This window comes from Mustela erminea, chromosome 5 (genome assembly GCF_009829155.1).
Source record: "Mustela erminea isolate mMusErm1 chromosome 5, mMusErm1.Pri, whole genome shotgun sequence".
Classification (NCBI taxonomy): domain Eukaryota; kingdom Metazoa; phylum Chordata; class Mammalia; order Carnivora; family Mustelidae; genus Mustela; species Mustela erminea.
In genome coordinates, this window is record NC_045618.1 from 479,173 (window position 1) to 506,031 (window position 26,859).

A 26,859-nucleotide genomic window follows, 5' to 3' on the forward strand; every position below is an offset into this window, starting at 1 on the left:
CTCAGGGCGGGAATGTCTCTCCTGCCCTGAGACTGGGCTTCTGGAGGACAGGAGTCAGGGACCCCCTCAGCTGGCCCTTGTCTGGGCAGGGCCTGGGCAGGGAGGTCAGGGGGGAGACAGCCAGCCGGGGCTGGTGGGGCAGACGGTGAGCTCGGCAAGGCTGCAGGCTGTGGGCCGTAGGGGCAGCAGCCGTGGCGGGGTCTGGCGCATCTGGGGCCGGGATCCCCTTCTGCTCCAGCGCCGCCTGCAGGCCAGGGAGGACGGTTGTGGGGGCAGAAGCCCGGAGCCCAGGGGCCAGGCTTCCGGTAGATTTGCATCATAAAGAACACGGCTCCATTGAAATTCTCCTCGCCTCCAGCGAAACAAAACCGCCAAGAAAAGTGAAGTTTTCGTCCTGAGCAACTTCACCACCAGGAGCAGGCGTGGTCTGAGCTTCTGAAAATAGAGAGGAAATGGGCCTCCTGGGGCCGCTCCGGTCGCCGCCCCCCAGCCTGGGGCCCGCCCCCACTGCCCACTCAAGGGCAGCCTCCCGCCCCGTGGGACACCCGCCGCAGAGGCCACACAGCTCTGGAGCTGGACGCGGCCACCCCGGAGGAGCCCAGCATGCCGGACAGTGCGGGGGCCCCGCAGGCCAGCGGGCCCGCGCCGGAAAGCTCGGCCGCCAGGTGAGCCCGCCGTCAGTCAGGCCGGTGTCCGTGCTCTAGGCGGGGGGCTCTGTCCTGGGGTCCTGGGGCAGCTCTGCTCTCTGAGCCTCAGCCTCCCCATCTGGGAAATGGAAAGAAGGGTCCGGACGGTCCGTGGAATGAGCGCTGGCTAGGATGGGAGTCCTTTGAGCTGTTCCTTGGGTTCCCCCGGGGTGTGAGCCAGGGGCTGCAGTGGAATGTGGGAAGGACCCCTCAGTCCTTCAGAACCTTCCCTATCTCCCCACGGGCCCTTGGCACATGGAGTCGATAAGAGGCGAGGACAGGGAGACCTCGGGCTGGCGGTGTGACCTTGCACGTCCCTGCCCCTCTCTGGGCTGCGGCCTCCCCGAAGCCCCGGCGCTGTGTATTCTAACAACCCGCGATTCAGAGGAATCAGACATTGGCTGGCACCCACGCAGACCCAGGCCCTGTCCGCCCAAGGAGCGGGGGCTCCTGAGAAGAAGGGACCCAGTCCCGGCCACAGAACGCTCAGCCAGGAGGCAGGAGAGGGCAGACATCTCCAGACATTGTGCTCGGTGCCCAGAAGGGGTGCCGGCCACTGGGGAGGGAGAGACTAATAACTGGGGGTGCCAGCCGGTGAAAAGACACGCAGAAAGTCGGGGACTTCAGGGATGGGAGAGGTCTGGGCGCCCATTGTGTAGGATCCGAGGGGAACGAAGGGGAGCTTCCAGGTCTGAGCTCCAGCGCGCCCAGCCCCTATTCTAACGAGAGAGAGAGAGGGTAGGAGAAAAGGACGAATGTTAACGAGCCTCAGAGACAGAGGCCCCTACAAGGGCTGGGCCCTGGGTCTCCAGGGAACCCTCCAGAAGCGGGGGGTCCTTGCCCGCAAGGCCACGAGTGCAGGAGGTCCAGCCTCCCTCCCCGGACATAGGCCGTATCCTGAGGGTCAGGAGGCCCCTTGAGGTGGCTGGTGGAGCAGCCTCACCCAGGGGTAGCTTCTGGACGGCTCTGCACACGGGTCGTCCCGGCACCCGCCTCCATCCTGGGAGCAATGCGCTCATAGGCAGGCCTCAAAAGCTCACCCTTTGACAGGAAGCACCAGGCTCTGCTGGTTCTCTGGGTTCCCCATGCCCGCGGACAAGCAGTTGGGGTTGTGGGGGGTGGTGTCAGGAGCCCAGGGTTTTCTGAGGTTCGCCGAGAAGGTCCATGGGGACAGGGGTGGCCAAGGGTCCTGTGCACTCACTGGGGCCCAGCCGCTCTGGAGGGGCTGAGGAGCAGGGTCCACAGAGGCTGAGCCTGGTTTGTAGACACCAGCAAAGGGAGGCCGTCAGACAGGGACAGAGTCCCCGTCGGGGAAAGAGGGCTAAAAGCGCAGTTACAAGACCTGCCCCTCTGCCTTCTTGCTTAGAGGCTCTGGGTAAGTCGTCTGGCCTCTCTGAGCCTCAATCCCACCCTTCGAGCCCACGAAGACGGACCCTGACCCCCACTGGCCTTGCGGAGAAGTCGGGCAGATCCCGTAGGCTGGAGAGGATGGCCTGGTTCCGGAAGCAGAAGGCCATCTCCCAGGCACAGGGGACGTCCTGGCAACGCGGGGAACTCTCTTAGTGGTTCAGGGGGATGCTGGTGGCAAGGGATCTTGGGTTCCCACCACGCTCTGCTCCGGACCTACTCTGACCCTGGGCAAGTCTGGCTGGCAGAGCCTCCGTTCCCCCGTCCGTCCGGTGACTGTGAGACGGCGAGACCGCGGGCCAGCTCTCCTCCAGTAGCCCGAGAGGGGCCTTATCTGCCCACCCTGCTCCCAGGACTGCAGAGGGGACGACTAGAGGTCGGGGTGGGGAAGGAACTGAGCCGGAGGAGGGCTGGCGCACCAACCAGCCAGAGCGACGAGAATTCCCTGTGCCAAGCTGATGGCAGGGCTGGCGCTGGGCAGGGTTGAAGGGAAGGAGCCAGACCCAGGCCGGCAGAGCTAGAAGCCGCGGGGCCGGAGCAGGGTCCCCTTGAGACCAAGGTGGGAGCCATGCCGGACGTCGGGAGCACCACTAGGTGTGTGCAGAGCCCCTGTTCGAGTCTCTGTCTGGTACAGAGAGCAGCTGTCCGAGGCTGAAGAAGCCCAGCTTGGAGGAAGGCCTTCAAAGGAACCCGGGGAAAGCAGCCATTCTGGGGCTGGGAGGTCGTGGACGCCCAGGGGGCAGCACCGCCAGGACTGAAGGTGTGGGTGAGGGCAAGTCAAGGGCCTCGTTAGACCGGTCAGAACGGGCCGGGCTAACTTCTAGGTCTGGACGGGGTGGTGTGGCCCGATGAGGGGTGGCCGCGGCCGGAGCAGCTGGCCCTGAGGAGCCCCGAGAGCACAGAAGCAGAGGAGAGCCCAGTATGGGGGGAGAGGAAGGTGGCGGGGTGGGCTGGAGGCTGGAGGCTGGAGGCCAGAGATGGGAGCCTGCAGGGCCGAGTCTGGTCCAGGGAAGGACAGTGAGCAGACCACACTCGCCCTGGGCTCCCAACTGCCCCTCCCGGCAGGGCCCACCCAAAGACTGGGTGCAGAGAGATGGCCTGCGGGAGCCAGGGACGTGAGGCAGGCAGGGCCCCAGCAAGCCTGGGGATGGAGGCTGTTCTCCCTGACGGAGCTTCCCAAGGAGGACAAGGGGTGAGCTCCCCATCTCTGCGCTGGGTAAGCCTAGGAGGAACAGTTAAAATGCAAATACTAGGGGAAGGATACAGGCCTTCGAAACAAGGGGGGTTACCCAGTACCTCCAGGTTCTCCCCGGCCGCCTCCCTGCTCCCCTGTGTACAAAACACGGCTAGGGTGGGGCGTTTGGTTTGTTGTTGTGGCATCTTCATTGTTTTTCTCTGCTTTCACAAACACACGTTCACTTAGGCAAAATCATTCATCACTGACGACGTCAGGCCCTGTGCTGAGCCCGGCAGAGTCATCACGGAAAACCAGGCAGGCTCTTGACCTGAGGAGCGAGTTTACACCCATGCCACGAAGACCCACATCACACTGTAATTGTGCAATGACCTATGGACTTGTCATTGCGAACGTGCCACGGAGGACTCAGGAATGGGGGGAGAGGATGAGCAATGGCACCAAACACTACTCGAAAACGGCTAAACTGGCCCATTTGTGTCACATATGTTTTATCGCAATAAAAATTGTCTTTAAATTGTTGGTAATATTTTTAAGGAAATTATGGATAGCACATAACAGATGTCCAGGCTAGGCTTGACAACCCCTTAGGAGAAGCAACACCTAAGCTGAGATCTTAGGTGTCGAGGAAGGGGTGATTAGGGGAGCTTTCTAGGAAAAAGTCACAGCACATGCAAAGGCCCTGAGACAGGAAGAAGCTCAGAGTGTTTGAGAGTGTGCAAGGCCAGTGGGCACAGGCAGAGAGCTTGGGAGTCTACGTGCCCCAGGAAGGCTGGTGCAGATGCCAACAGTCCCTGGGCAAAGGGCACATCGGTAGAGTCAGAGTCCCCGGTCCCGGACATCTGAATACAGATCCGGATGCCTTTGGGATGCAGGTCAGCCCAGGCCAGCTCTGGGTCCTTGCAGGGGATGCCAAGCTGTTGGCTGGGGACGCCAGAACCTAAGCTGGCCTAGAGTCAGGACACTGGGCCCAAAGCTGACTTAATCTGTCCCCACGCAAGCCCTCGAATGATAGACCCTCAGGTCACTGGGGTGTTTTTTTAGGTCACTGAGTCTAACCTGCTCCATCAGAATGTTCATAAATTATCAACCTACCCTGACTTCAAAACTCCAGTGATAGGGAACTCACTACTACTTTGTCCCTGCAAAAGATGTGGTTTCATTTAGAGAAATCCCTACATCACTCTCTCCTCCCAGGCAGTCCTGGCCCCTTGCAAGGGAGCCGGTGAGGGACACTTGAGGTCAGGGCTGGGATGGTGCTTTGAAAACTGTGAAGGTCATGGCCATGGGAGGGACGTATGGGACCGAGCTCAGACTCTAGCCCCAAGCAGCTGTAAACTAGACTTTACATATGCAGAACCTAATAGGTTGCGTCCTGTATTAATGGAAGGAAGTTGTTTATAGAGTGCGACGCACAAAGGTGAGTAGAACTTGATCAGTGGGCTCGGCGACACGGTAGAAACACCGAAGGTTTCATCATCCCAGGACGTTCTCCTACTCCCCGACAGTCCTCCCTCGCCCACTCTTACTTACGTCAGCAGCCCGTGGGAACAGACCCTGCTCTGGCAATTTCTGGACGTCCTGTTAATGGGTCACACAGCAGGTGCCTGTTCCCTCCTCCCTGTGAGACTCACCCTGTGGCTAAGTGTTTCTGCCACTCACCCTTCTGCGCTGCGGGGTGAACTCTGCTCCGCGCTCTTCCACACTTGGATTATCCTCTCTTCCGGACATTTGGGCTGTTTCCAGATTGAGGATTTTATGAACAGAGCTGTAAGGAGCATTCTTGCCGAGCGTGTTTTGTGACCGGCGTATTTGTTTTCTTGGCTCAACCCCTGGGATCCTACTGCCGGCTCCGGCGGGGGTGGGGGGCGGGGAGGATGTTTGAAGAAGCCACCAGACTCGTCTCCACGGAGTCGGGTCGTGCCCTCCGCGCTGGCGTCTCCGTCATCCCGCATCTCTGCCGGTGCTGGGAGCACTGTTCTTTGCGAGCCACTCTGCGGGGTGAGCGGTGGAGTCTCCCTGTGGGTTCGGTGTTCGTTGCCCTGCTAATGGTGTTGAGCCTGCTTCCGAGTGCCGACGGGACGTTTCTCCACATTCTGTTGTGAGGTCTGTTCAAATCTCCAGCCCATTTCGTAACTGCACTTAGCCCTTTTGCTCTTGTTTGTCGAGATTCTTCCTACGTTCTGGACATCAGTCCCTCATTAGATATAGGGCGTGCCAATATTTTCTCCCACCTTATGGCTTATTTTCCCTTTTGCAATGCTGTCTTGATGAAAAAACGTCTTCTCTTTGATAAAATAGTCTCCTTGGGGCGCCTGGGTGGCTCAGTGGGTTAAGCCTCTGCCTTCAGCTCAGGTCACAATCTCAGGGCCCTGGGATCGAGTCCCACATCAGGCTCTCTGCTCAGCAGGGAGCCTGCTTCCCCCTCTCTCTCTGCCTGCCTCTCTGCCTGATTGTGATCTCTCTCTCTGTCAAATAAATAAATAATATCTTTTTTTTTTCTTTTATGGTTGGAGACACTGATAACTTTAGCTTTTACATTGATGTATATGATCTGTGTCAAATTAATATTTTGCCACACATTGATTCAAGTGCCATTTGTCAAAAATAATTTTTTTCACTATTAAGCTGCCAAGTCTCCTTTGTAAAAAAAAAAAAAAAAGAAAAGAAAAGAAAAAAATCATTTGACCATATGCGTGTGGGCCTTTTTCTGGACTTTCTTCCCGGAGCCAGTCTTCCATCCTGATGTTCCTACCATATTGTCTCCTTTGCCCTGGCTGCATTGTAAGTCTTGAAACCAGGCAGTCTTGGTCCCCCATGTGGTTCTTTCCTCCTGCTTGGGCAACGGCCAGTGCCATTGGCGGCCTCTAAGTTGTTCTAGGACTCTTGCCTCCGGATTCTGTGCAATGGCCACCTCTGGGTGTGCGCTGAGCTAGTGACTCATCTCTAACAAGTGGAGAATCGCAGAAGCCATGGGATTTCGCTTCAGAAGTTAGGTCACAAAAGGCTCATGCTTTCACCTTCATTTTCTTGCTCGTTCTGAGGGAGAGGCCCCTGTGGCAAGGGCCGAGGGAGACCTCTGGCCAAGAAGGAGAGAGCTGAGGCCCTCGGCCCAATGATCTGCCAGGGACCAAACACGAGCAAAGACAGGAGTAAGCTTGGAAGCCGGTCCTCCCCCAGTCAAACCTCCAGATGAGACGCAGCCTGGAGGACAGTTTGACTGTGGCCTGTGCGAAGCTTCGAGCCAGAGGCAACTGCAAAGCCACACCAGACTTCTGACCCACGGCAGCTCTGAGGTTATCAGTGCTTAAGTGACTGCATTTTAGGATGCTTGTTATGTAACGATAAATGACTAACACACTCACTCCTTTGTGTCCACACACAAAGGTTAGAATCATCTTGTCAGTCTCTGCAAAAAAAGGCCGTTGGAACTTTGATAGGGAATGAGGGAGACTCTTCTGATCCATGAACATAGTCTGTATTTTCATTTATTTAGGTCTCTGATTCCTCTTATCTGTGATTTGTAATTTTCAGTGTAGATTTCTTGCACACTTTTTCTTCCATTTGTTCCTAAGAATTGTATGGCTTTTGATGCTATGTAAATGTATTTCACACTTAATTGTCCAACATTTATTGTTGGTAGATAGTAAAACAATTGATTTTTTAAATTATTGACCTTTGTGATCTTACTAAATTCTTTTATTAGTTCTAGTAACTTTTTGGGGAGGCCCTCCCTAGGATTTTTTATTTGCAAAGTTTTGTTATCTGTTAATAAAGATAGCTGTATGCTGTATTTCTTCCTTTCCAGTCATTATGTCTTTAAGTTTTCTTATCTTATCGCACGGGCTAGAACCTCCAATGGAACTTATGTAGAGGGGACATCCTTCCCTGTTCCTGACAGCATTGGCATTTCCAGTGACCTTCATTCCTTTCTGGAGATTTATGGTCCTTCTGGTGCAATCCCCGTCAGCCTCAAACCAATAACGATTATTTATTATTTTTCATGGTTTCCATGAGTCACAAGCAGCTTAGCAGAGGGGCTCTGACTCAGGGTCTCTGGAGGTCATAGTCAAGGCATCAGTCAGCCAGGTGCCAGACATCTGGACTTGGAGGAACTGCTGCATTCCTTTCTGGAGATTTATGGTCCTTCTGGTGCAATCCCGTCAGCCTCAAACCAATAACGATTATTTATTATTTTTCATGGTTTCCATGGGTCACAAGCAGCTTAGCAGAGGGGCTCTGACTCAGGGTCTCTGGAGGTCATAGTCAAGGTATCAGTCAGCCAGGTGCCAGACATCTGGACTTGGAGGACCTGCTGAAAACTTGTATTTGTTTCCTGTGGACACTGTGACAGGTCACCACAAACCTGGTGGCTTCAGACAGCAGACATTTATTCTGAAGTTCTGGAAGTCACACTTTTATGGGGCTCAAGTCAAGGTGTCCGCAGGGCTGTGACCCCCTCCAGAGGCTCTCAGAGAGATTCTGTCCCTCAGCTATCCATCGTCCAGCATTTGTCCTTGACCTGGGGCTTCACCACTCCAATCTCTGCCTCTGTGGTCACACGGACTGTCTCCTATGTGTGTCTCCCTCTGCCTGGCTCTTGTAAGCATACAGGGGACTGCGGTTAGGGCCCACCTGGAGGGTCCAGGTCAATCTCCCTGTCTTAAGATCCTTAATTTAATCACGTCTGCAAAATTCCCTTTTGTCATATAAGGTAATAGTCACAGGTTCCAGAGACTAAGAGATGGATATTTTGGGGGGACAGTTTTTAATTTACCACGTTGGTTGTTGGCCAAAAACTTTAATTATGCCAGTGGACCTCTCTGTCGGCTTCTTGAGAGATAACGCGCAGAAGAAGCAAATCTATAGAGTAAGAGTAGGTTAACAGTTGCTTAGGGTTGGGGGGCTTGAGTCGAAATGGAAGGTAACTGCTAAGAGGTTCAGGGTTTCTTCTGGAGATGACAAAAATGTTCTCAAAATGACCATGATGATGACGGCACAACTGTGAAAATATTAAAAATTATTGAATTTTACAGTTCAAATGGTTGCTTCTTCTGGACATTTTATGTCAGTGAACTTGTGTATCATCTACCGTGAATGGCTTCTTTCACTAATCCTGCTTTCGTGATTCAGCCACGTCGTGCTGTGTGGCCGTGCTCGTTCAGTGGACGGCCAGCTCACATTCCAGTGCAGGGAAGCGCCCCATTCTGCTCGCCCTCTCATCAGCTGGAGGACATTTGGGTTGTTTTCACTTAATGGCCGCAGTTCATGACGCTGCCAGAAACACATGCTCAGGGATTTATCTGGACGTGTTTGTATTTCCCTCAGGTGTCTATGTAGGGGTAGAGTCGCTGGGTCATAGGATGACTCTGAGGACCCGCCAGACTGTTCCCTATGGTGGCTACACCCCGCCCCCCGAGTCCCCAGCAGCTGTGTGCAGGGGCTCTGATGCCTCCCACCCACTCAGCACTCCTCCTCATCTCCGACTACAGCCGTCCAGGAGCAGGGTGGATTGTCTCCTGGTTTTGATTTCCTGACGGCTGGCTGTGCTGAGCACCCCTGTGTGTAGCTGTTGTCCACCCGTGCATCTTGCAGAAATGTCCACTGAAACACTTTGCCTGGTTTTAATCAGGTTACTTGTCATCTTGTTGAGTTGTAAGGGTTCTTTGTATATTCTGCATGTAATTCTCTTAGCAGAAATATAATTTGCAAATGTTTTCTCCCATTTTGCAGGTTATCTCTTTGCTTTATTGATGCTGTCCTTGAAGCACAAGAAGGCTTAATTTTGATGTAGTCCAATTTATGTGTTTTTCTCTTGCTGCTTCTGCTCTTGACATTGTGTCTCAGAAGGCTGTGCCTAACCCCAGGCTTCATAGACTTCGATTTTCTTCTAATGGTTAAAGTTTTAGCTCTTACTGTTAAGACTTTGACTTTAATTTTTTTGAGTATGGTGGGGTCCAACTTCATTCTTCTGCATGTGGATATCCAGCTGTCCCAGAGATATTTGTTGAAAAGACTATTCTTCCCCTACTGAATGGTCTTGGTGACCTCGTTGGAAACCAGTAGACAGTATATGCAAACTTGAGTTCTGGACTCCATGTTCTGCTCCCTTTATCCACACACATATCCTTGCACTGCACTACGTTGTCTAAATGACTATAGATGTGTAGTGTGGTTTGAAATCAAGAGGTGTGAATCCTTCAGCTTTGCTCTTTTTCAATATTGTTTTGACTATTCTGGGGCTTTTGAATTTTCATATAAACTTTAGACCAGCTTGTTGATTTCTGAAAACTAAGTCATCTGGGATTTTGATAGGGATTATGTTGACCTGTAGATCAGTTTGGTGGGGGGGGGGTGTAATTGTCATCTTAATATTAAATCTCTTGATCTTAAGATGACTTTCCATTTGTTTAGATCTTAATTTCTTTCAACAATGTTTTGTTATGTTTAATTTTTAAAAACCTTTTTTTCTCCCTATTCTTTTGATTGAATAATTTCTACTGTTCTGTCTTCAAGTTCACAACATTTTTCTGATGGTCTCAAATCTGCTGTTAAATCTCATCTGCTGGGATTTTCATTCAGAGATTGTACTTCCCTTATACTTTCCATTTTCATGGGCAACCCTCCGTTATTCATCAATGATGTCGCTATTTTTTCTTTCAATCATCAAACATGTGTTAGGAACTGCGTTAAAGTCCTGGCACGCTCATCTCAACATCTGCGTCAGATCCAAGTTTGTTTCTGTTGACTGCTTTTTTCCCTCAGTTTTGGCTCAAATTTCTTGCTTTTTCGGATGTCTGGTCATTTTTTGTTATATGCTAGATATTGTTATGATAGGTTGGGAGTATGTTGATTCAAAGGGTTTAAATCTGCAGGAGCGTCAGCTGGTGTTTCAGCCACAGGGCTCTGCCTTTCTGAGTCAGTCACTCCTAAGAGTTCCCATGTTGCTGGCTGTGTGCAGCGGCCCCGGAGCCTGGCAGACACCCAGCCACGTTCGGGCACTGTGTACGGTGCTTGAGAGTTTGAAGTCTGGAGTCAGACTACCTGGCTTTGAATCCCAAATATTCTGATCACCAGCTGCGTCAGCTTCAGCACTTCAGCTCTCTGTGGTTCCATAGCCCGTATGATGCAGATTAGAATTCGGTACCTACTTCACAGGACTGTGGGTATAATTGAGTGACTTTGCACATGTAAAACGAGTGGAGCAGCACCTGCCATATGCTAAGGGCTCAGGAGATGTTAGATTGAACTTTTAAAAAAGTGAAATGAGGGGCACCTGGGTGGCTCAGTGGGTTAAGCCTCTGCCTTCGGCTCAGGTCACGATCTCAGGGTCCTGGGATCGAGTCATGTATCGGGCTCTCTGCTTGGTGGGAAGCCTGCTTCCCCCTCTCCCACTCCTCCTGCTTGTGTTCCCTCCCTTGCTCTTTGTCAAATAAATAAATAAAATCTTTAAAAAAAAAAAAGAAGAAGAAGAGCAGTGGACACTAGTGACAGGGACAGGAAGTGCCCTCATCGGCCGTCTGAGGGCTGCCTCTGTTCACGTCTGTACAAGGTGTAGAGAGAAGGCCTGACATGTGGAGCCACATAAATGCTAGCTACTGGCTGTTTACATAAAATTATTATTTCTGCCGGCTTTCCCTCTGCCCCCTCTGGGCTAGGGGCCTGGTAACACCCCATCTGGCAGCCTTGTCCCTGCCCGAGGCAGCTGAATTCCGGCCCAGATGCCAAATCACCCTTTACCGGTGCAAGGCGGGCCCAGAGAGGACCAAGGACTCACCCACGATCACCCATCTGGGGCAGGCCCCAAGCTAGAAGCCACAGGGCTCAGTGTCCAGAACACTTTGTCTTGGGCAGGACGGGAATGCTTCCCGGCTCAGTCTGGGTTTTGCAAGAGAGCCTGACGATGGACAAGTTCATCCCCATGCAAGCCTGTGAGCTTTGTCCCGACAGGGCTGGAGACTCTGGGTGTGGCCAGAGCTCGGTTAGAACCGAGCTGGCCGGCCTCACCCAACATGGCAGAAGCCAAGCACGCCACTCCCCAAACACACCTCTGTGGGGGCCTTGCCCTGGGGACTCAGTCCCCAGGTGCCTGCCACAAATATGTTCCTTCTAGTGGGTGTGGCAAACTTGGCTTAGACCACTCGTGCCCTGGGTCCCCCAGGAGCTGGTCTGTCACGGGGTCTCAGCTGCCTCCCCTCAGAACACATCCTTCGTCTCTGGCCAAATAGACGCATCCTCTCTCCTTGCCAACTGTCTCCTTTAATTTCGCTGAGCCGCCCCCCCACCCAGCCTGGGTTTGGTGCCCCAGTGACCCTGAATGCTCCTCCATTCACGGACGGTCCCCGGACTGCTGTCACCTCTCAGCCTTCGAGGCACGAGCCAGGCTGGCTGGCTCCCTTGGCCCCCAGACCCCCCACACAGGGGAGGTACTGAACCACTCCCTGTGGTAGAAGGGGGAATCCTCTTGGTGCTGTCAGTCCTGGGGAAGGGTCAGATCATTTCCAGGGAATATGGGCTTCATTAGAATTTTTACTTCACGGTAGACGGTTATGCTTAACAAAACAACACCCAGCCTCTAGACTGCATGCTCTGGGAGGGGGTTAGCTAGAGCGGTTCCAGAGGGTCCCTCCCAGAGGGCTTCCTGGAGGAGGAGGAAGGCCAGTTTGTGGATTTTGCAAGGGGATGGAAAGTGAAGACGATATATCTCCCAAGCCACCCTGATCCCAGAAGGAGCCTCTCGGCCTCCTCGTCTGTTTAGGAACTGCTGTAGATCCAGCTGTCCGGGGAGTGCCGAGGCCTGGGCATGGGGTAGCTGCCAGCCCTTGAATGGAGGCCATTTCTGATGCCATCCCCCACCCCACCCACAGCCATGCCCAGCGCCAACTCTAATCATTAACACCACCAGCGTGGAGCCCTCGGCCCTCAGCGGGCATCATCCATGTCCTGGGGACAGAGGAGGCCTGCATTCCTTCCTGGGGTTCGCGGGAGCTGGGAACCCTTTCAAAGCACGGATGGGGGGGTGAGGAGGGGCCTTCTGGCAGGTTCTCAAAGGAGCACATAACCCATGGGAGGCTCAGGGCTAGTGCCCCAGACCCAAACTGTCAGGGTGTCCTGAGGCCGCTGTGGGCGTGCATGGCCAGGAAAAGGGAACTTGAAGGAACTGGAATTTGGTGAAAGGCAGAATTTTCTTGAAGTTGGTCCACTGGCATTGGCATACCAGCTTCCTGGGGCCGTCTGGAGGGTATCTGCCATCTGACTGGGTTCAGGCCCTTGGAACAACTGGTGTCCTGCCCCTGGACCCTCCGAAGGGACTTACAATGCCCTCAACACCCAGCGGGGCTCTGCATGTCGTCACCTCCCCCAGAAGCAGTCCAGATCCTGAAGCCGTAGCTTGCAATTGATGAGTAAAGGTGGGGACCTCCCGGGCTGGAAGGGCAGCTGGGAGGAGTTTCCAAGGAGCGGGGTCCTGGTGTTCGAAGGTTTGGGCTTGATGTGACAATCCTGCCAAGTCCCGGGGGGGAGAAGCAGAGGGGGCACAAGAGGGCAAAAGGGCACAGGGCAGGACGCTGGCTGCCGCGGGACAGGGACCCTCCCGAGGCAGAGGTGAGGGAGCAGGGGACTGTTTCATGACGCAGAGGATGGGTAAATGTAGCACCCATGGTGTCCTGGTTCACGGAGACCCGGGGTCCCATCCCTGTTCTGCCTCTGGCTGGGCACACGACGTCGACCCCGTCCCAGGCTCTCCAGACCTCTGTGCTGCCTCGCCCAGAGCTCAGAGCTCTCCACGAAGCCTCCGCTGCAGGGCTGGGAGACTGCAAGGGGAAGGCACACCGGGGCTGCTGGACACCGGGCGTGCATTTAGTACCGAAAAGTTAAAAAGTCAAAACCAAACCAAAAGTCAAGCTTGTACCCTGCCGCTGGGGCCCGGGCAGGCTTCAGGAGCAGTGCCCAGCCGAGGGCGGCACCAGCAGACTGGCTCCCCAACCCACACCGGCGGGGCCCTCTTCCTCGCCTGTTCCCCGTCCTCTTGTGTAAGGCTCGCAGGTGGGCAGCTGGGCCTGTGCCAGGTGGGTCAGAGGTGTCTGGGGACACACCTCACCCACAGCCCCGGGGCAGGCTGGGGCGGGTCCCCACGCATGCCCGGCCCCCCTGCCTCATTACCTGGAGCTCAGGCAGCACCAGCTCCCACACTGGGAGCCTTAGCCGGCGGCGCGCAGGGAACGCCGAGCCCTGTCCCTGCCTCTGCCTCGGGGAGGCAGGTAAGCCCCCTGTGGGGCTGGACCTGGGGCTGCCTCCACGGGGTTTTCGGCCCGGAACCTGGGATCCTGAGAGAGCCGCGGGGGTCCAACCGACCTTCGAGGTGAGACAGGCCATATGGACTAAGGAGAAGCAGGGGCATGGACCACCGTGGGGGGGGGGTCAGAGAGGCCCCGAGGAAGCCGCTCTCTGCCGGGCTGCTGGCGAGCCTGGCTTCCGCCGCCGCGGCGGGGACAGTGGGATCTGGAGGAGGAGCTGCTCCTCTCCCAGCCCGGGCCTTTTAGGATTCGGGGAATGTCTGGGCAAGGCCCTGAACTGGAAATCCTCGGCTGAGTTTCCGGAGATAAGGTCTCCCGTTTGCACCCCGGGCGGAGAGAGGTGGGAACGGGAAGAGGAATAGGGAAGGCAGCCAGGGCGGGCGGCGGGAGGCGCAGGAGTCCCGGGACCCGGTGGGTCTGCTCATCCTGGTCAGCGCCGCCTGGCCCTGGGAAGAGAAACTGGAGCCCGAAGGCGAATCAGTGCTGTTCTCGATACAATCCGGTGTGTGGGCTCAGCAGGCGGCAGACTACAGTCAGGTGCCCGGCCCCAGGAGCCGGTGAGTCCTGCCTAGCAGGGAGGGCACCCGCGTCCTCACCCAGCCCGGCCGCGGGCCGTGACGCACGCTGTGTCTCTGTTGCAGGGCGGTTTGGCGGAGCGAGGCCTCTCTGGGGCTGATGCGTCCCCTGCGGTCCCCACTCTCTCCTGGGGGAGCTCGAGGGGCACAGCCGCCCCACGGGGACCACGCCAGAGATGCTCCTGCTCAGGTCTGCCAGCTCCGTCCTGAGGACCGTGTAAGGAACCAGGACCCCACCCTCGTCCCAGAGACAGTCCCCGCACGGCACGGGCACGGTGCCTGGACCCCCAGGCCTGGGCTTGGCGCCTTTCTTTCCGCGGAGTCACCCTCCCAATCCCATCAAAGAACTTTCTCCCGGGAAGACCCCTGGCCGCCCCCCAGCAATACGGGAGAGCCGCTGAGCGCACGAGGCACTTTGCAGGGTCCCATAGCCTCACCACAGATGCAGGGCTGGCCCAGGACCCCGAGGCTCAGAGAGGGACAGTGACTTGCCCAGGGTCACACAGCCAGAGGAGCTGAGCCCAGACAGGCCGGTTCTGATGAACCTTAGAAAGCAGTTCTTTTTTTTTTTTTTTTTTTTTTTTTAAAGATTTTATTTATTTATTTGACAGAGAGAGATCACAAGCAGGCAGAGAGGCAGGCAGAGAGAGAGAGAGGAGGAAGCAGGCTCCCTGCTGAGCAGAGAGCCCGATGCGGAGCTCGATCCCAGGACCCTGAGACCACGACCTGAGCCGAAGGCAGCGGCTTAACCCACCAAGCCACCCAGGCGCCCTAGAAAGCAGTTCTTGAACACATGTTGCATACGGCACAGTGGCTTGGCTGTTGAAAGTGGAAAGGGAAAAGCGAACGAGTAGCAAGGAGGTGGACCCCCATCCAGGAGGGGCTCCCATGGAAAACGAGGGTTCCTCTTGGCTTGTGGGTCTCACACATGGTGATGACTCGAGATGCTTACTGAGCTCCAGCTGTGTACCTCAGGGCCTCTCAAGGCCGGAGGACAGACAGACTCATGGAGCTTACCAAGTTGCGAGTGGCCTTCAAGGCCCAAACCGGAGTGTCCAAAGGCCGTGAGAGTGAGAAGGTGTTGGGGGCAATCCCTGAGGGCTTCCTGAAGGAGGAGCTGAATGAGGCCCAGTAAGCTCCGTCTTCATAGGGTTCGCTTCAGCTCCTGGGGCAGGACAGGAGGACAGAGGACAGTTGACCAGAGACGGTCGAGAGAGGAAGTACGGGCTCTCACAGCCCCCTCCGCCTGTCCCATGAACCTCGAATATACCTTCAGTATATTACCGCACATCAGCCCTTCAAGAGCTTCCTCGCCCCAGGGTGACCGGGCCGCTGCTAAGGACATTTGGTTTCTGTGCCAGCGGCGTGAGGCCAGGTGCTGATGGGGTGCGTGCGCGCAGGAGGGGGTCTAGCTTGCCAGAGGGACAGGAATACTGTGCTCGTCCGTCCCCTTGGACAGGCTCTGGTCATGATCACGGTGGACCCACCTCGCCTGCTGGTCCCTCACCGGACCCGGGGGCTGCCCAGAGCAGCAGCAGGAGTCCAAGGGCCCCCGTGCGTGGGAGGGTCAGAGCCGTCCCGGTGGCTGCCTTCAGAGGACGCTGTGGAAGCCGGGTCCACGGGCTCACTCCCCAGGCAGAAGAGGCTGGTTCGGTGCGCTTGGCTCTCCCGGCCCCCAGGACGGCTGCAGACAGGCCAGCGAAATGGGGGCGGGGCGGGGCTGGAGCCCGTCCCGGTAGCGGCAGGAGCAGGGGCGAGGAGGGCCACTGGAGCCTCCACTGCGGCACCCCCGCCCGGACACGGGGCAGGGGCTCACAGGGAGGGCTTGGCCCCTGTATCACACAGCATGGTTCCCTTCCCTTCCGTGCTTCGAGCGGGCCAGGATGTCAGGGAGGTCCTGCAAAATCTGTTTCCGAAGGGGTTGGGCGAGGGTGCCAACCCCTTCCAGGGGCCAAGATCCAGCAAGGGCAAGGCCATGCCTTCCTCGCCCAGGAGACGGGACGCTGCCCTCTCCCAACAAGGCATCCAGCATTCTGCAGGCTCCGGGCCATGTGCAGGGGGAGCGAGGTGTCCCTGTCACAGTCCCCCAGGACAGGGGTGGACGGCAGCGCGTCTGAGCCGCCAGAGCCCGGCCCATGCGTGGGGCTGCCAGGCGCTCGGGAAAGGGTCCCACACAGAAGCAGAAACCGGAAGCTCTATCAGGTGCAGGACAGGCTGTCTGTACCCTCGGTGGTGGGCATTTTTTTTTTTAAGATTTTATTTATTTATTTGACAGAGATCATAGACAGGCCAAGAGAGAGGAAGGGAAGCAGGCTCCCCGCTGAGCAGAGAGCCCGATACGGGGCTCGATCCCAGGACCCTGGGATCACGACCTGAGCAGAAGGCAGAGGCTCAACCCACTGAGCCACCCAGGCACCCCAGTGGTGGGCATTTAAAGCAGACTGTGCCGGTGGTGGGCAGCCTCCACGAATCTGGCTGTGGGAAGTCCAGAGGCTCGTCGCTGTAGGCCCCGGGTTTGCCCCTAGGGTGGCCTCACCCGCCCTTTGAGGACACGGCCAGGAGAGTGTGGGCCCCGTACCAAGTTCGCCGTGCCTGCTCAGGAGCTCCCAACGGGGGACCCTCGGCCCGTGCCTGTGCGTGTCCCGCATCCACCCACTATTTGCGGTGTCTATGCCCAGATTTCGGGGGCCTTTTGGTACCAGCATGGCTGTCTCTGTCCCAAAGCAGACACAGCATCCACTCTGTGACCCGAGAGGGTAATGGTGGTGGCCAATGACCCAAAGTCAGCAGGACAAGTCCCACGTGCTCAGACCCTCCTAGCACAGGGGCCCCTGGCCCCAGACAGAGGGGACTTGCTCACAAAGTTCTCAGGAAGGGGACCACCTTGGCCCCCACCCAGCCCCCTCTTCCCAGGCCCCTCCCTTCATAACCTCCTGATGTCTTTCGCTTTAAAACCTATCCCAGGTTCTTAAGCAGACTGCTGCCAGGTGGGCCTGGGTGCGTTCAGAAACTTAGTTTGAACCTGCAGAACCAGCAAGGAGTAAGGCCGAATGTGACAAGCAGGTAACTGGCGCAACAGCCTGGGAAATGGGCAAGGATGGGACCAGCCCCACCCTGACAGACAGACGAGACTCCCTGGAGCCAGGGTCCTGCCCTCAGGGCTGCCATGACCAGCTACACAGGTTGCACACTGCACAAATCCAGTAGGCTCTGTTTACATATTGATGCGTGTGAAATATGCCCCTGGAGTTGAGTGAGGTTATAGCCCTGGTTGACCCTGGTGCGTGTACTGAACTCCATCCACTCATCACCCAGGACACTGAGGTCTGGCCAGTTGAACCCTGAGGAGGAATGGTGCTGAGGTTCTGTCGATTGACAACAGAGACCCCATAACCCCTTAGGCCATCCAGCTGGAAATGGAGATCCATTGTCCACAGCCACCATGCCTGGGAAGCAAGGAGGATCTGGGCCAGGGGTGAAGGCAAATGGCCTGAGCCCCAGATCTCTCTCGCCCCACACCTGTCCTCTCCCTGGAGGAGTAGGCGAGGGCCTCCCCACAGGTGCCCCGGGGACGGGAAGGTCCTTGCTGGGGCCCGCACGGGACGCGTGGAAGCCCTAGGAATGTCCTCAGCTCCAGTCTGAGCTTGTAAGCATGAGTGTGTCCGACACCTGAGGCCCAGGGGTCTGGGTGTGAGCAGGAGGGGCTCTCATGAAGTCGTGCCCAGAATCGGCCAGTGCTGGACCCCCACCCAGCCTTTCCTTGTCCAGATGGGGACACTGAGTCCAGACAGAGCTGTGCCCTTGCCCAGAGTCACACAATCCAGAGCAGAGCAGGGCTGAGCGCTGAGAAACCACGGTGGGGGGCTGGGGGGGCGAGGTCAGCCCTGCAGCTGCTGCACTCTTGTCCCCAACCCCCACCGGGAGACAGGGACGCTCATGTCACTCCGGGTGCCCAGATGTGTGCTGGGCGAGCACCAGGAAGCCAGGCTGGGCCCCAGGGTCTCACGTTGTTTCTCCCTTCCCCGCCAGCTCCCTGACTGATGCGCGGAAGCTCTCCAAGGAGTCCCTAAGCCGTGCTCTCACGCTCTCATCCCCAGAGGAGAAGGACGCCCAGCTGGATGGCTCAGGTGAGCGGGGGGGTGGTGGGGGGACCGTGGGCTGTGCCGGGGTGCTGGGGGGCTGCAGCAGAGCCCGGGCAGAGGCGAGCTCGGGGAGCCACAGGACGAGACTTTGGGGGCCGGATCTGGTGGAAGGCAGCTATGCTCACCACTATACCACCAACACAGACCCCTGGGGGCCGGATCTGGTGGAAATCCTGCTGGTCGCCACGTCCCCAGGAGCCCCATCACACCCCTTTCCTTATGGCCACGTCGGGGCCCAGCACGAGAAAAGGCAGTGACTGGTGGGGAAGACAGAGACAGGGGAGGCGGCTGGGGACTCTAGACGGTTCGAGGTCCCGAGGAGCAGCCTGGTTGCCTGGGGTGTGGGGCCGCCGGGGCCTGGAAGGGGGCCGAGTCTGTGGGAGGCTCGCAAAGACCTTCTCCCACAGCTGCCCAGGGAGGGCGCAGAGCCATCATTTACCCCGAAGAGTCATCCCAATGACAGTAGCCACGTAGCTTCGCTCATTTTTATTGGCTGTGTGACAACATTGTAGCAGAAGCGCAGGTCAGAGGTAAACAGAAACAGGAAGCGCCTGGTGCGCAGATGGCCGTCTCCAGGTCCTGCGCGGTCCCTGGGGCAGTGCCGTCCTGTGTCACCTGCCCCTGAGCTCCTGGGAGCAGCCAGGCGTGACCCCGAGGCTGCCCCCTTGCGTGGGTGTTGGGGTGCAGGCTTTTGAATTCAGGGCATCTTTTGCAGAATGTTCTTAAATTTGGGTCTGCCTGGTGTCTTCCTCGTGCTCAGACTAGGTCTGGGATTTGGGGAGCAAGTGGAACTAGCTGGGGAGGCCATTTCTTTTTTTCTTTTTTAAGATTTTATTTATTTATTTGAGAGTTGGAGAGAGATCACAAGTAGGCAGAGCGGCAGGTGGGGGATGGGGGATGGGGGCAGGCCTCCTGCCGAACAGAGAGCCCGATGCAGGGCTCGATCCCAGGACCCTGAGATCATGACCTGAGCCGAAGGCAGAAGCTTTAATCCACTGAGCCCCCCAGGCGCCCCTGGGAGGCCATTTCTTCTGGTCTCCGCACAGGACCGAGGGGAGGGCAGAGCCAGCAACAGGTGGAGGGGAAGCCCGGGCTCCCTCCCCCAGATTTCTTCCGGCCGGGCTTTCCGGGTCGCAGGACTGAGGAGTGTCAAGGCAAAGTCACCATGTGTGCTAGAAGAGATGCCAAGAGGCGTAAGGAGGGCACACGCCTCGAGGCAGAGCTGCTCCCGGGGATGTTGGCAGGGCCAGGGGTGCTGTCCGGCCCGTCGGGAGCCCCACAGGCCCGGCACGTGGGTCGTGCTCTGCCAGCCTGTCCTGTACAGCCCCAGGGCCTCTGGGGTGTGGCCACAGTGGGATCCGAGTCCCGCAGGGACCGAGTGCCCGCCACGCGCCCGCCTGGTGCCGGGGCTGGGCCCTCTTGCTCTCGGGATTGCCCAGCAAGTCCCAGCTCTGTGGAGCGTGTAGTGGACGTTTTGTCTGGGCCCAGAGCTGTCATGTCTGATGTTGTTTCGGAGTATAGGGGAGGTTGATGGGGTCAAGAAAGAACCCTTGAAATTTCTTTGGTGCAAAATGTGGTCGTATTAAAGCTCGGCGACAGGCCCCGTGGGCAGAAAGAGCTGCCCCAGGGCTGAGAGGCTGATGGTCTGTTTGTGCCCGTGGCCCAGAGCTGCCCCTGCCTGTCCCGCCACCCCCACCCCACCACGACTGAGGGGGCGCGTGTTCAAACCCGGGGAAGGAGGGGGGAAGTAGCCTTGCAGCTGCCTGTCCAACAGCGCTCTCCATAGGACTGGGAGACGGTCGTGGGGAGGGGCTGGGGGGGTGGGGGGTTCAGTCCTCCTTCTCCACACGCCTGCCCCGGAGAACACGGGGTGCGTGCTCAGCTTTGTGCCGAGGGGTTCGCCGTCCCGCATGTTACCTTCAGAGAGCGGCGTGGAGCTCATTCCCACGTGACAGAGGAAACCAGGCTCCGAGAGGTTCTGTGACGGTCTCGTCACGCCGCTAGTAGGACGTGGAAGTCTTCACAGGCCACACTGCGTCTTGGGGCCCCGGGGAGCATGGCCCCCTCTGGGCCCACCAGCCCCCGACTCCCCTCTAGTTCTCCTCTGAGCCGCAGCCCCCCTGGGGAGTTCAGGGGAGTCTTGTTTTCACATCACCTACCACCGGGGCCTCTGTGAGTTCCCAGGAGCAGGAGGGCCCTCGAGCCCCTGTCCCCAGGCCAGGCTCTGAGCTGGGAGACAGGCCCCCCTGAGTCGGGCCTGCGAGCTGCTGGAGTCTGGCCTCCACACAAAGGCAGCCGTGTGCCAGGTCCTGGAGATGCAGTTCTTTCTAGTTCTTTCCAGCGGAGCATGAACTCCAGCTGGAGCAGGGCAAGGCCAAGACCATGGGAAGGGGAGGGGGTCCAGAGAGAGCAGCTGCTCCGGAGGGGACCGGCAGAGGGGCTGGCCAGAGCCGGGTCCCCACGCCCACTCTTCTAGCGGACTCCCACAGCCCCGGGGAGCTCTGAGCCCCATGAGGCCTGTGGTTCGGTCGAGGGCTGTACGGGGCCTCCTTGTCCCGCACTCCCACCCTGCCCAGATGCCTCAAGGACAGGGCTGCTCTTGGCTGGGAGGAGGCAGATACCACCCTCATCCTGGGACGCTCACAGCCTGAGGCAGGGGAGCCCCCCCCCCCCGTCACTTCTGCCTCTGGCGGGGGAGGGGTGGGGAAGGACAGACGTCCCCGAGAACAGGGCAGATGCGTGCAGGCAGCGCCTGACCAGTGGGAACCTCAGCCTCACCAGCCTGGAAGAGAGGGGACCCTTGTGCGAACTTCCCTGATCACGGGTCCAGCTCTGTGGAGGGGGTAGTGGACGTTTCGTCTGGGCCCAGAGCTGTCGTGTCTGATGTTGTTTCGGAGTATAGGGGAGGTTGATGGGGTCAAGAAAGAACCCTTGAAATTTCTTTGGTGCAAAATGTGGTCGTATTAAAGCTCGGCGACAGGCCCCGTGGGCAGAAAGAGCTGCCCCAGGGCTGAGAGGCTGATGGTCCGTTTGTGCCCATGGCCCAGAGCTGCCCCTGCCTGTCCCGCCACCCCCACCCCACCACGACTGAGGGGGCGCGTGTTCAAAGGAGGGGCTGGGAGGCTGGGCTCCTGCCCGAATCGACAAGAAAACTGCCTTGGGCCCCTGGGGGCCAGCCACAGGGTTGCCCCTGAAGAGGGTGCCGGCAGAGGGAAGCCGGGCTCCGCGGGGCAGGTGGGGACTGGCTCCGGGCTCCGAGCGTCTCCAGCACACGCCCACCACCAGGCAGGCAAAGCCCATCTCAGCGACGCCACTGAGTGGTCCAGGCCTGGACGAGTGGGATCCTGGGGGGGAACAGGAAGGCGGAAACAGTGACCCCAGAGGCCCTCAATCTAGTCTGTCCCGATTGTCGTTCAGGTGGGGCAACTGAAGCCCGGGGAGGATGGGGTCTGCCCAGGCTCTCCCTGCTGAGTGGCCGCAAGCCCGAGCTCATAACCTTTGGGCAAGAAGGTTGCGGAGTGGCCAGCAGGTGGAGGGGGTCACTCCCATCTCAGACACAGAGGAGCCAAAATCACATTCTAGGACATTCTGTACAAGGTCTGGAGAAGCTGTTCTGTCCCAGGCAGGCCTTGTCCTTATCTTGAGTTGTGTTCTGAGGCCACCATGACCTCTTTCCCTTAAACATCCCCACGGGGGCCTGGCATGGGTCTGAGCAGGGTCCAAGGGCTGAAGCAAAGGGTCCCTGTGCACAGAGGGAGCGTCTGTGGCCCTGTCCCGCCCCCGTCCAGGCCCGAGTCCAGGCCCCGTCCAACACCCGCCCCCGGCTAGGCTGACCTCGACAGCAGAGGTTTTGCGGCCCAGAGCTGGACGGAGCAGCTCGGAGGCAGATCTGTCCCAGGCCCGAAGCCCCACCTCCCCACCTGCCCACCCCAGGCCCACGCATCCCTCCAACTGTACAATAGGCTCCTCTCAGTCATCCCCACAGACGGTGGTAAACAGCCCCGGGCTTCTCCTCCCCCACCGCCCTCGCGCGCTTGCCCAGTGTTTTCTCCTTCCCAGCCAGTTCAGAGTGATTTCCTCTGCTGCTCAGAAGCCTTTATCCCAGAGCCTCAAGGACAGCAGCTCCCAGCCCCCCGGCCACCCCCAGCATAATGGGTGATTGATAAGACACAGGCTGGGTCAGGCCAAGACCGGTGACCCCATGAGCAAGAGGAGGCGAGCAGAGGGGGACCGGGCCTTGGGAAAGCCCATCCCGGGCACTCGGCTGGCATTCTCTCCTGTGCACTGGGGGGTTGGCTGCCGGCCGCAGCCTGTCTGCTAGCTGGGCTGATCGAGGCGACGGGGACCTTGGCTGGGTTGCGGCTGTATTCTTGGCTGCTCCTGGAGCCGTGAGCTTGGTGGGGCATGCGGATCTGCGTCCCTGCCCAACATCCGGGTTGGGGGGCGAGGACGCTTTAAAGGGCAGGCAACTCGGGGATTCGGGCTGGCTCCGTTGGTGGGGCATGGCACTCTTGATCTCAGGGGCGTGAGTTCAAGCCCCACGTTGGGCATGGAGCCTACTTAAAATAAAAAATAATAAACAGAAAAGAAAGGGCTAAAGGGGCCTGGCAACCCGACCTGATTTCTGTCTCCGCAGTCACCGCGGACACTGCCCCTGGAGCGGCGGGCTGAGCAGCCCCGCCAGCTCTCGGGCCCTCCTCCCTGCTTCGGTCTGATAGGGGGCCCGGCTCCTCCCCCAACACCATCCCCAAGGGAATGGACCATGGACCCCCACGCCTACACCCCCTTCAGCTGCCAGGACTGACTGCGGTCTGGCCCTACTGTTGCCCTGAGCTGCTGTGACCCTGGCCACCCTGGCCCCCTGTAAGGAAGCCCTCTCAGACCGCCAGTGTGCTGTGTGTGGGAACCCCAGCCGCTTCTCCACGGAGGCTCTGTCCCCATCCACGATGGACACCACAGGATTAGCTTTACCTCGTTGTTGGCGAACGTTTGCGGCGAGCATGGTGGTTGCACGGGCTCAGGTCTGTCTGGAGGGAAGGTTCCGGAGGTGCCCGCTGTGTCGGTTCTGGGTGTGGATCTGAGAGGCAGCCCGTTTCCCCTCCACCTGCGAGCTGACCCCACGTCCCCCTGGATGTCGTCCGCGGGCATTTCTGTGTCATTAAACTCTTCAGATGCCTTGTTCCTGTGACTGCTCGGCATCTGCGGTGTGGCTCCCGCGATGCATGCGCCCGTCCCTGCTGGGACACGTGGCTCAGAGCAGAGCCACGGAGAGATGGGTCTCTGGGCTCGCAGGCTCCGGACCCTGCTCCGGTTGCACGGGCCCGTCCAGCAAGTGTGGCTGCTGCTCCGAGGGGACTCCTTTCCAAAGCCCTTCGGTGTATCTGGCTGACTGTCCCCAGGGAGGTCGCACCGACTCCCACCCCCACGGCCCAGGGCCCGAGCCGGTCCTGAGCGGGGTCGGCGGGGCTGGCGCTGTCTTTGCTGCTGCCTCACATGGGGAGAGGCCCCGGGCAGGAGGCTGGTGGGCCGATGAGTGGACACGGCTCCACCAGGGGGGTCGTCGTGACCACAGGCCAGGTGGGAGGAAGTGAAGGCAGAGGGACGGGAAGTAATAGACGCCGTGGCTCCCGGCGCCCATGGCCGCCGCTGCGCACACTCCGCCTGCCACTTGCCTCTCTAGGCTCCCCACCCGCCGCAGCCCAGGCCTGCCACACGTGCTCTGCGTGAGAGAGGCTCCCACGGCACGGGGACCCCATGGGCCTGGTTCAGAGCATGAGGCTCCGGAGTTCCTGCGGCCAAGGTGCAGGGCCGGGGTCCAAGGCTCGTTGCTTTGTGGGCCCGCCAGCCCCGCCCCCCGCCGACGCCTCTGCCCACCTTGCTTTATCCAGAGGTGTGTCCTCTTCGGACAGAGGAGGGGTCGGGAGAGGGAGCGGCGTGAGCAGAGGCCCAAAGGGGGGCCTGCGCGCACGTGCGAAGACAAAGGGGAGCGTGAGGCCCTCCCAGGCTTGGAGATTCCCGTGTCTTCCTTCATTCCGTCCCCAAGCCCACGGGCGCTCAGTGGCGGGCACCAGAGGCCATGGCCCCTGAGCTGTGGCAGGCTCCCGGGCACGCGGGACGGAGGTTCACGGGGCCGCGTAGGCCAGCCCCGACTCGGTGGGCCGGCCTCTCTGGGTACTTGGGCAGGAAGCTGACTTGCACCACCGTTAGGCCACGCCGGTGACCGGAGGACGGAGGCCTGGGTGCCCTAGACACATGGTGGTTCGGTCCCGTCTCCCTGGGATGGGGAGGGGACAGAAGCGAGCTCTGTCCTCCCCGAAGGCCCCCTGACCTCCGCTCTGGGTCTGGCTTCCGCACACAGGCCCCAGGGAGGAGTCAAACCTGCTTTCGAGGCCTCCAGCTGTGGAGAGGCGGGACCCTCAGCAAGGCCCAGCCGGCCTGCGTTCAGGGAGCGGTGGTACTTGGGACGGGAAATGCAACAGAGCCGCGCGCCCCAGAGCGAGTCCCAGGCACAAACGCAGCCCAGGCCCAGGCATGGATTGGGGGGATTGGGGACTAGGAGTTGCTCCGACTGACCAGAAGGGGAGTGTGCGCTGAGGTCACAGAGGGCCTTCAGCAGAGGCCGCAGCGTGGAAACCACCCTGTGGACAAGGTCAGACCTGGGCTCCAGAAGTTCACTCCAGGAGCTGCGGAATGTGGGAAGGGGCATTGGAGGCCACTGCCCACCGCTCCTGGGCTACCCTCCCCAGGCCTTGGGCAGGAGGTAGAACAGTCCTTTCCCAAACCAGTGTGGGGCTGGGAGCCGGCCTGCAGGTGGGAATCGCTGCTGCGCCGCCAGCCGCACAGGTGACCTGCCCTCCTGTTTCTCCGAGGGCCGGCTGTGCCGTCCGGGCCGTGGAGAAGGTTTACACAGCCCACCTGCTGCAAGGTGGGCGCTCACTGCGAGCCAGGACCATGGCAGCCGTCCGCGTGCAGGGGGGCGGCTGGGCATCTGGGACCACGGCAGGCCCCTTGCCCACTAGACCCCTTCCTCTGGCGGGTCTGGGGGCTCAGGGGCCCAGCTGGCTTGGCTCGGCACGGGGAGCTGGTGACCCTCCGGGGTGGCTCTCCTGTCGGGGCAGAGCAGCCGGGCTCAAGGGCCCACCACATTCTCTCTCCTCGCTGTCCCCTGGTCCCCCTGAGTGCCGAGCGTGGGCACCACCAGGCAGGGCCCTGCCGTCCATGGGAGAGCAGAGGTCAGATGAAGGAACTCCGTGGAAACCTATATGCCAATGGACCCATGTCTAGAGACGTGTCCTTTGGAAAGCCTGGAATGAGGGCCAAAGCTGGGGGCCGTGGGGGCACGCGTGGCCGGGGCGGTGTCCGGGAGGGGCGCTCGCCCCCTGCTGCAGACCCCACCAGGGAGACTCGCTGGGCTCAGAGAATTGAGGAGGAGCTCTGTGGGATGTTTCTTTCAAAGTGTGAGCCAACATTTGAAAACAGGGTGATTGCACACAGACACCCAGACATCACGGGACCCTCGGTTTTCATTCCTGCTGGGCACCAGCTCGCGGTGCCCAGGGCGGCCTCCCCGCAGAGGAGCTGTGCACGCCGCTCCCACCCCGCCCTGCCCTGTGGCCTCCCCGGCGCTGGGATGAGGCTTGGGGCGGTTACCGTCCCCCTGGACTGCGGCCCCCTTCATGAGTGCCGTTCCTGCTGGAGAACAGAGAAGCGGGAGGAGGACCCCGGAGCCGGCGCCTCCGGGAGGTGAGGAGGAGCCTGGACGCCGGCCGGCCCTGGAGCGCTCCACTCCCGTGCTATTGTCTTTGCATGTCAGGTTTTAGAAGATTTTAAGTTTTCATTTGAGACGGAGAGAATACCAGCAGGGAGGGGCCGAGGGGGAAGCCGGCTCGGGGAAGCGTCTGCCTTCATGGGGTCCTGATCTCAGGGTCGGGGATCGAGCCCCGCGGCGGGCTCCGCGCGCAGCAGGGGCCTGCGTCTCCCTCCTGGTCTGCCGCCTCCTCTCTCGTGCCCCCGGGGGAAGTGCCCGCGGGAGAAACCACCTGTTCTGGTTTAGGGACCAGGGAAGGGAAGAGGGCCTCCGGCTGCCCAGGCATTAGAGCAGGTTCACTGAGGTAACTGTACAGCCTCAAACTGACCCGTTGAAGTGTGATTATTTTTCACGGAAAAAAATCATTTTGTCCGTTATTTGTAGCAAGTGTTTATAGTTGCGCCAATATCTGCCAGCTGACCTTAGAACCTTTCCGCCCTGGTGCCCGTTGGCGGGGACTCCCCTCCACCAGGCAGCCACGAACCTGCCTTCCACCGTGCCGTGCCTGCAGCGGTCGCGACGGCCGCTTCTGAGCCAACCTGCGTTTGGGGATGGTGGGCGGCAGGGGTCATGCTGGACTCTGTCCACCAGAGGACGGGCGCTTGCCAGTCTGCGTGTTTGACTGTCCTGATGGCGACCACATCCATGTCTTTGCGTGGCAAATGCCGTGGGCCGTTGGAAAAAGGAACCAGCTGTCCTGTCCCAGCCTGGGGTCTCCTGTCAACCTCGAGGGTCTGTGTGCCGCCCAAGAG

The 26,859-nt window shown here is 59.0% G+C and overlaps 1 protein-coding gene across 4 annotated transcripts in view; it reads left to right on the top strand.

Moving 5' to 3' along the window:
- Positions 1-397: 397 nt before the first annotated feature.
- ACSBG1 (acyl-CoA synthetase bubblegum family member 1) overlaps positions 398-26,859 on the top strand; it is a 41,931-nt gene continuing 15,469 nt past the window's right edge. The window contains exons 1-4 of one of the 4 annotated variants that reach the window (XM_032341860.1): positions 13,472-13,648; positions 14,225-14,375; positions 17,123-17,221; positions 18,188-18,285. In XM_032341860.1, coding sequence (XP_032197751.1) covers positions 14,335-14,375; positions 17,123-17,221; positions 18,188-18,285 — 238 coding nt within the window. In that variant the 5' untranslated portion in view covers positions 13,472-13,648; positions 14,225-14,334. Of the gene's footprint in view, positions 666-13,471; positions 13,649-14,224; positions 14,376-15,396; positions 15,534-17,122; positions 17,222-18,187; positions 18,286-26,859 lie in introns of those variants that run through there. The other 3 variants (XM_032341859.1, XM_032341858.1, XM_032341861.1) reach the window with 3 other exon arrangements.